General features: G+C 38.1%; 2 protein-coding genes across 2 annotated transcripts in view; one reads left to right on the top strand and one right to left on the bottom strand.

The window, feature by feature from the left end:
• hspa14 (heat shock protein 14) overlaps window positions 1–1,044 on the bottom strand; it is a 33,439-nt gene extending 32,395 nt beyond the window's left edge. Inside the window, exon 1 of the mRNA XM_043713228.1 lies at window positions 991–1,044. Within this exon, the coding sequence (XP_043569163.1) occupies window positions 991–1,044 (54 nt within the window). The remainder of the gene's footprint in view (window positions 1–990) is intronic.
• Window positions 1,045–1,633: 589 nt separating this feature from the next.
• Window positions 1,634–9,004, top strand: cdnf (cerebral dopamine neurotrophic factor). The gene is made up of 4 exons (XM_043714193.1): window positions 1,634–2,657; window positions 5,036–5,163; window positions 5,925–6,066; window positions 8,695–9,004. The coding sequence occupies exons 2-4, from the start codon at window positions 5,104–5,106 to the stop codon at window positions 8,877–8,879; spliced, it is 387 nt and encodes a 128-aa protein (XP_043570128.1). The 5' UTR covers window positions 1,634–2,657; window positions 5,036–5,103; the 3' UTR covers window positions 8,880–9,004.
• The last annotated feature ends 310 nt before the right edge of the window (window positions 9,005–9,314 follow it).

The following is a 9,314-nucleotide window of genomic DNA, read 5'->3' as shown; positions in this document are numbered from 1 at the left end:
CCTCCAATTTTGGTGTCATCTGCAAACTTACTAACTGTACCTCTTATGCTCGCATCCAAATCATTTATATAAATGATGAAAAGTAGAGGACCCAGCACCGATCCTTGTGGCATTCCACTGGTCATAGGCCTCCAGTTGGAAAAACAACCCTCCACCACCACCCTCTATCTTCTACCTTTGACAATAGACAATAGGTGCAGGAGTAGGCCATTCAGCCCTTCGAGCCTGCACCGCCATTCAATATAATCATGGCTGATCATTCCTAATCAGTATCCTGTTCCTGCCTTATCTCCATAACCCTTGATTCCACTATCTTTGAGAGCTCTATCCAACTCTTTCTTAAATGAATCCAGAGACTGGGCCTCCACTGCCCTCTGGGGCAGAGCATTCCACACAGCCACCACTCTCTGGGTGAAGAAGTTTCTCCTGAGCTCTGTCCTAAATGGTCTACCCTGTATTTTTAAGCTGTTATGTATCCAAATGGCTAGTTCTCCCTGTATTCCATGAGACCTAACCTTGCTAGCCAGTCTCCCATGGGGAACCTGGTTGAACGCCTTACTGAAGTGCGTATAGATCACATCTACTGCTCTGCCCTCATCAATCTTCTTTGTTACTTCCAAAAACTCAGTCAAGTTTGTGAGACATGATTTCCCACGTACAAAGCCTTGTAATCTAAGGTAATCCTCTTCGCTGTCCACTACACCTCCAATTATGGTATCATCTGCAAACTTACTAACTGTACCTCTTATGCTCGCATCCAAATCATTTATGTAAAAGACTTCAAATTCCCAGCTGTTGCAACAGCATTTGAGTTCCTGTCTCCACATCAACGATTCATTAATACTATCTCGAGAGTACCCCTTTTGTTTTCTAACCTAAAAGTTAACCCCTCCGCTCTCTGCAGATGATACCAGCTGAAGACCAACAATTCAACTTGTTTTTGATTATGAACAATAATTTTTAAAACATTTTTCTTACTATTTCCATTACCTTGTCTTGCTCCCTTTTCTTCCCTTCTCCTTTGCTGGTTCCCCATCCTCTCATTGTTTCAATTGCTGAAAATGTAATCTTTCTCAGGGTCTTCTCTCATCAATCTGCCTCATTAATCGTTTGTCTTTCCACTAACGCTGCCTGACCTGCTGAATATTTTCATTGCCTTCTGTTTTGGGTTTCCAATGTCTGAAGTATTTATTTTAGAGTTAATTTTTTTCTCTTTCTTCATCCATTCCTTCCCAATCAAAGGTTGTAAAGGCTTTCATGGGACTACAGAAGAGATTTGTATGGTTTCAAGGATGAGGGACTGGATATATTAGATTACTTACAGTGTGGAAACAGGCCCTTCGGCCCAACAAGTCCACACCGCCCCGCCGAAGCACAACCCACCCATACCCCTACATCTACATCTACCCCTTAACTAACACTACGGGCAATTTAGCATGGCCAATTCACCTAACCTGCACATCTTTAGGACTGTGGGAGGAAACTGGAGCACCCGGAGGAAACCCACGCAGACACTGGGAGAGCGTGCAAACTCCACACAGTCAGTCGCCTGAGGCGGGAATTGAACCCGGGTCTCTGGCGCTGTGAGGCAGCAGTGCTAACCACTGTGCCACCGTGCCGCCCTAGGTTGGAGAAATTGGGATTGCTGTCATTTTTTTAAGAAAGAAATTGAGGAGAATTAATAAAGGGATCTAGACAAAGCAGATATGGAAACCTATTCATTTAGAAGGGATGAAGCCAGATTTCACTAATTTAAGATTATTTGCAAAAACACTAATATGTACACGCGAAACAACATTTTACCACAGTGCATACTTATGAAATATGTTGTTTCTGTGATGAGGAGAGAGTCCAACATGGCCATAAGAGATTTTTTAAGCCCCTGAAAGAGAGAGAAATTGCAGGGGTGTGTGAAAAACACACTGGAAGTTGGACTAAAGTCCAGGGGACTAAATTCTTCCTATGGGAAGACAGTAGGACTTGATGGGCCAACTGGCCTCTTTGTACCTGTAATCGCTCTTACCTTGAACAGTTTTGCTAAACCAGTTAGAGATATAATTATTCCTTTTTAAAATTTTTATACTGATGAGAAAAAATGCCTAGACTTAATACATCATTCTTAGAGAATTAGAAATTGTTAACTGTTCATATAATATTGATTTTCACAGCCATTCTGTAACATTGGAAAGGAAGTTAGCTGATTTCCAGAAAATCAAGCTTTAGTTATGTTGATGATTTTGGGGTGCAGGTTTTCACTAATTATAAAACATCATGTGGTCTTTACACTTTTCAGATGTCTTAACACAAATGAAATAAATGTTCATTGTATATCTAGCAACAGAAATCATTTAGCAGCATTAATAGATTGTCATCCTCTCAAATGAGGGGAAAATGTCTTAAAGACACAGCTTTATATGTTTAAAAAAAAAAGTATTGCTTGTGATTGAAATCATTTGAAGCAACCAATGAAAGTAAGAAATTATTCCACAATCCGTATTAACCCTATGTGGTATGAACTAACTTGTTGCAAGTACTGTGCAAGTAACTGTACTAAACTTGTTTGACTTTATGTAAGCATGTTTAGCACACAGGCAATGAAATTCATGAAGAAAGACTGGCATGCAGCAAGTGGTGCATTGTAACAATTTTTGTACCTGGTGAGTGCGTACGTCTGAAATCTTGACTTTTTTTAAAAGCAGCAAATGAATCCTTACTCTCATAACTCTGTACTCTGTTTGGAGCTGTTTGCAGTTCTAATTAATCGGTGAATTCAGTTGCCTGTTAATACGGCAGCTTTTGTGCAATCTAAGCATGTGCTTTAATGGCTTCATCCTACAATCCCTGCTTGTTTTGGTTTCTCAGTTTCTGATCATTGTATTCATTAGTTCTGTTGTGCTTATTCTCAATAGTTAGCGATCTGCCTATGGAGGTGGCCAATCTTGCCAAACTTAGCATGTACCCTTACTCAAAGGGTACCCTGCTCAATATGAGAACTTTGTGAGGTCAAATATTGAATGCCATGTGATCAAAGAGTTCCATCCTAAATACTTTGTATTGGAGTTCACAGTTGTGTTTAAAGTCTGTATTTTGCTATTGTGTTGTAGTAGTTTGTAAAATTTCGTAGTTGGCACATTAGGACAGGAACAAAAGTTGGCCATTTAGTGCCTTGAGCATTAAATAAGGTCATGGCTGACCTGGGGCCTAACTCCATATACAGTGGTCCCTGCCTTTGGCCCTTATCCCTTAGCATCTGTACTTGACAAAAGATTATCTATCTCCGATTTAAAACTAATGACTGAGCGTCAACTGCTGCTTGTGGAATAGAGTTCCAGACCTCTGCTACCCCTTATGTGATTGTTATCTTATTAGTTCAGATATCACAGTGAAGGGAAATGTATTTTATTTAACTAGTACCACTGTTAAATTGCTTTGACAAAAAGAAATATTAGGAATTCACAACACTGTAACAGCCAGTGTCACTATATGATCTTCACATAAGCAGATCATTTTATTACATTCATTCTTATTCTCTTATCCAAATTAATTTCAAATGTTGACCTCATTTTTATCTGAACTGTTGCCCTGGAACTGAACGCCACAGTCTCTTAATTCTAAAAACATTCTCCTTGTTCACTTTTCCCAATCTCTTTACACTTAATTTTGTATTGAAGGTCCCTCATTCTAGACCATCCACTGGGCCTGCTTCTTTCTACCAAGTCTCATTTTTCATGGCTTTAAATACCTTGAGCATATCCCTGTCCAATTTAAGTTCTTAAAAGTAATTTAATCACCTGTAAATGTATACTTGCACATCACAGTGCAATTTCACAGCATCAAAGGAACTTCCATTCAGAGTATAATTACTGTGGTTTTTATCGTAGCATAATCTCATTTAGTGAAACATGCTTCTTAGCTCATTCCCCAATCTTATAATCCTTGAATTTCCTTTGTTTGTCTATAGAATAGCACTGATGTGAATGTGAATAGATTCTAAGACCGGTTTTGAGGACTTAAACTTTTCAGGGGAAGAGGGCATTTTCTCCCCTGACACAAATACAACAAATAAGTTTTTGAGGCACTAACTGATCTTCAGTAAATTAATGGATGCTAAGCTCTTGGGGAATTGAAAGTATTTAAAACAGTGACCTATTCAAAATCAACAATGAAATAGGCAATGGTGGTGACAGCCTATTATTAAGAAGTGTTACTTCAAAACTGGATAATGAGTAATCTTGTGGATGTATGATGAGAAATAGCAAAGATTCAAAAAGAGAAACTTCTTCCTGAACAATCTCCTTAACACTTTTGAAGAAGTGACCTCCCGAAAGGATTGTTGAAAATGTTACAAAGCTTGTATCTTGGCTTCAAAAAACATACAACACAAGTGAATGTGAAAGGCTATCAGTGACAGTCAGATTGCATAATCATAAGATGTAGGGACAAAGTTGGCCATAAGGCCCATCAAGTCTATTCCATCATGTAGTGAAATCATGGCTGATCTGATGACCTTCAACTTCCATTTTCAGCCTTTCACCTTTGACTTCCTTACTGGTTAAAAATCTGTCTGCCTCCTGAGGTAAAGAATTCCCTAAATTCACAGGTAGCCATTCCAATCCAAGTTGATTCCAGCATGACAATTAAAACTTTTATAAAGTGAAGCTTAAGTGTCAATAACACACATTTTGGTTGTTGACAGGAAAACCAATAATAGAAATAGTTGAGTTTTAATTAACATGTTTTTTGTAAGATTTGTAACAGGACACACAAATGTAGTTGAGTAAGTTTGTAACATTTAACACTGTCCAGTAAATGTTTCTCATCTGTAATGAAGAAAAATTATGTAGTTCATTGAGTACATTGCAACGCCTTGACATCAGGTATCTTGAAGAGGCCAGTGTTATTGAAGGTTTAAAAAATATTTATCATTCTTTAAATACCTAAAATAGTTTTTTTAAAAAACCTTTCATTCATTTTAATGTTTTAAATTTGATATTTATTTTCGATAAGTGTTTTCTTCACTTTTTACAATTCTCAGTATGCATTGGATTTCTGGAGAGGTTTTACAGTTATTTGAAAGCACAGGATGTGGACTTGACACCTGCAATGGTAGTAAATGAGCTGATGTTAATGTGTGAATACACTAAAGGAAAGGAACATCGCCTAGTAAGTATCTTTCGATGCAAGCTATGTTTAATTGTGGTTGTTAATTTGACTGCACCTTTTCCTTATTGTTATAATGAGGGCTTATTGGACTGACACGAGCAAACTGTCATAGTGCAAAACCCTCAAAACCTAAAACTGCAGTTAGCTGAGAAAGGAAATTCAAGGGAAGCCTATTTGTAACTTCAGAATTTTCAAAGGGGAAAATGTGTTCCCACTGAATTGGTAACTATGGATACAAATGCATACATTGCAAAACTAAAAACGTACAAAAGCTTAGAATATGACCGACATATCACAACTGAAACAGTAATTAGCATTTGAGGGAGTCGGACAACTAAATAAAGATCAGTATGTAGATGGAATAGGGGAGCAGAGCAGGAAAATGAGGTTTGACAGCTAGATCTAATGCTGTTGTCCTTGAGAAATTTGTACGATTTGTTTTGAGTACTTTGTGGATTCAATATTAAACCATCAGTGGACTATGTCATAGAGTAGCAAGCTGCTCTGTTGCCTCATTTGTTTAGTCACATTGTTAAAAGCTAAGAATTAGGATATATATTGTGAAAATTTCTTCTCTGGTTCATTGTTTGAAGACAACCATTTAATGACTTTTAATTACATTTCACATTCTGTGAAGCAGTAATTGCCACAGGAGAAAGTTTGTCAACAGTTGTAATTGTTTGCTACAAGATTTTCTAATTGCTGTATTTACAGAATAATCGCAGTGGTATACAGTATGGAGTTTATTTTTTTGTTCACAGTGTTACTATATTGGAGCAACGAGTGATGCTGCAACTAAAATTGTGAATGAAATAGCACGGCCAATGAGTGCACATGTACCGGTCCAGAAAATCTGCGAAAAACTGAAAGTGAAAGACATGCAGATATGTGAGCTGAAATATGGTATGAGTTTTAACTACTGTGTGAATTGTCCTAAATATAATTTTATTTTGAGCTGTACTGTCCAACACTTGTATCAAGTGTGTTTATATCCATCCCATCTCAAATGAGTGCCTCTTGGTTTGGTTCAAAATTCATATTTATAAAACCAACAAATTACAATGGAACTGCAGAGGAATGTACCAATTAAATTTTAAGAGCTACAACGTCCTCACATTCATGTCATTTTGAAAATCTCAAATATCTTTGGCTTGCATCTTGAACTGTTACTGAATTGAAGCTGGAACTAGATAGTTAAGGTTTAGGGCATCATACATAGATTTTTTTTAAAGGAAAGGATGAACTTATCCACTTGTTTCTGGAACTTTGTCCAGAAACAGAATATTTGCCTCTCCATTTCAAAGCAATACGATTAGTCCTTGCTCCAGGATTTGAGTGCACAGTGTAACCAGGCACTTTGGTACACTGATTGTCAGGAATTACTAACTTTCAGGTGACATGTTAAACTAAAAGTCCATACTGCTGTACAAGTCAACATAAAAAGATTGTGACACCTCAAAGGAGACAGTGACTTTCCCATGGTCTGTTCCCGTGACTAACATTAACCTTGAGCTAACCCCACCAAGACAGACCCATTGCTTTTTATGGGATTTCTATGAATGTACATTGGTTTTTGTATTTGTTCACAAAACGATGGCGATAATTGAAAGGTTGCTCATTGGCTACTAAGTACTTGGGCTTGACTGGCAAGATGAAAGCTGCAAATTGCAATGTGGTCTTTCTATCCCTATTGTAACTGCATTGGATTTAATTCTTATTGTTTTGTGTATTGCTGATTGCAATTTTTAATCCTTATTAACTTGAAAAGCTTATTCCTCAATTTCACATTTGCACAACTGACTGCACCTGACGTTGTTCACGAAATGAGCTATTCTGGTCGAGTCAGCAGTTATTGAGCAACCCTAACTGCCCTTGAGAAATTGCCCTGTGGCAAATAGGCTGCAAACCAGAGAGGTTACAACATTGGCACCTAATACCATCCCGTGTGGAATCTCAATTGTAGAGAAACACACAGCAAGCAGAGAACAGAGAAAGTTGATGTTTCAACTGTGGACTTGAAATGCCATCGACCTGAAATGCTTACACACTATCTGTGCAGGTGACCCTTGACCTGCTGAGGATTTCCAGCTTTTTCTGGTACTTTGGATTTCAGTGACAATAATATTTTGCTTTGTAATGTAGAACTGGCTTTTAATCAAAACTCTGATGTCTGATTGACTTAAATGTGCAAAAGCACAACTCTCAAACCATGGAAGAAAGTGTCCAGGAATGACTCTAAAGTTAGTTAACAACAGTTCAGAAATACAGGCTGAGACTCTGCACCACCCAGTAGTAGTGTGTAATACAGGTACGATGGTGACACCTTGTGATGCCTAATAGGCCGTGTCAGAGATATGTAACTAATTAATTATACTGTATGCATGTTGGTGTTGTCACATGCTTCTTACGCACTGTCTTTGCTGAAGACATTGCAGTTCTGTGGGGTCTAACATATGCTAATGGAAGAGACTTCGGTTATCCCTCTGTGTTCCATCATGCTAGCTACACCATATTACACGTTCTAAGCTATGTGTGATATTATTGTCCTCCTACCTCCCGGTGTAGCTATAAACCTTGTAATTGCACTGAGTGGCATCACTAAACGCATGGTGAAATACTAAAGCAAAATTCAAACTGTTACTAATTACTAACCTTGGAATGATTTTCTTACTCATGCAGAGAGTGGCTCATATTTATAGGTATTTTTAAGTAACCTGCTTAGGCATTATAACGCAGCCCCGAAGCAGGTGGGACACAAACCTGAGACTACACAAGAACAGCTCTAAGGTCATGTTTATATCGTGAAATGGAGTCTCAAAGAACCTCAACCAATTAAGAATAAGTGTAGTACACAGCAAGATCCCACAAGCTATTAAGCGATAATGAGAATCTTGTCATGTTAATTGAAGAGCAGTATTGGCTGGGATGCCAGAGAGGGCAGGGGATTCAATGATGAAGGACTTTTGCTCACAACGTCAACTCTCCAGCTCCTCGAATGCTGCCTGACCTGCTGTGCTTTTCCAACACCATACCTTTCGACTCTGATCTCCAGCATCTGCAGTCCTCACCTTCTCCTCAGGATTTCTTATGTCCACCCAAGAGAGAAGATGGGATGTCGGGATCAATGAGTCACCCAAAAGATTGTGTCTCTGATGCTGCTGCACTGCATTTGACTGGCACCATTGATTTTTATGTCCCAGTCCTCGAGTGTGTACTGAACCCATTGAGGCAAGTGTGCTACCAACTGAACCCTGCTAACATTGAGTTAGAATTAATTTTAAGAATGTAAAGGGAATAGGCTGCTTCAAACTTTGTGGTGCAAAAACTTACATTTTTCATGGAAAACTTTGACTGATATTCTGTTTTATAATAAATAGGAAAGAATGTTTTCATGTGGTAACTATTGATGTCTCACCAGACAATTCAGTGCAGATAGAAAATGCTTTTTTAAAGATTAATAGCTTGTATTAAACTGCATCAAGTTTCAGGAATGTAATGTAAACACTAGAATTGTTTTTCTGTGTCTCACAGAAAATAAATTGCTTTTGAAGAAAGCTGAATTACACAAACTGCGAGTGGCCCAGCTAAAGAAGATTCTTGAAGACTGGGGAGAGAAATGCATCGCCTGTGCAGAGAAAATTGACCTTATTGATTTAATCTTGGAATTAGCTCACAAATACGGGTCTGCTGAACTAGATGTGAACTTTGATCTATAAAGCATCACCTACTTTTAAAAAAAAAAGAGTGGACTCCAAAAATAATTTATTGATTGTATTTGTGGTATATGCCATGTGTATATAGGATACCATAAAGAGAAGTTTACCACTTCAAATGAACTTTCCAGCTTTGTTTGTTTTTGTGTTCTTGACATTTGTATGATTGACTGGCCACAAGAGGGAGCTCCTATACAATTTACTTGAGTAGAATGGTTATAGCACAGAAAGAGGCCATTTGGCCTGTTGGTTCCACATGACTCCAGAGCAATAATATAATGATTTTCCCATCTTATGCTGCACAATTTTCTCTTCTGGTACTAATCCAGTATTCTTGAAATTCAGAATCAAATCTGCCTCCAGCAGGCATTTAGGATCCTGACCACCCACTGTTTTGATAAAAGCAAAAGTTTTCAAGTCTTTTTTTTTAAAACTGGC

The sequence above is a fragment of the Chiloscyllium plagiosum genome, chromosome 23 (genome assembly GCF_004010195.1).
Source record: "Chiloscyllium plagiosum isolate BGI_BamShark_2017 chromosome 23, ASM401019v2, whole genome shotgun sequence".
Lineage (NCBI taxonomy): Eukaryota > Metazoa > Chordata > Chondrichthyes > Orectolobiformes > Hemiscylliidae > Chiloscyllium > Chiloscyllium plagiosum.
This window is presented reverse-complemented; position numbering and strand designations above follow the sequence as displayed.

Excerpts from the sequence above, each read along its gene's own strand:
- cdnf (XM_043714193.1), top strand. The coding sequence starts at position 5,104 with ATGGTAGTAAATGAGCTGATGTTAATGTGTGAATACACTAAAGGAAAG. Across the intron at positions 5,164-5,924 it reads AAGGAAAGGAACATCGCCTA|TGTTACTATATTGGAGCAAC; the intron begins GTAAGTATCTTT and ends TTTTGTTCACAG. Across the intron at positions 6,067-8,694 it reads GATATGTGAGCTGAAATATG|AAAATAAATTGCTTTTGAAG; the intron begins GTATGAGTTTTA and ends TGTGTCTCACAG.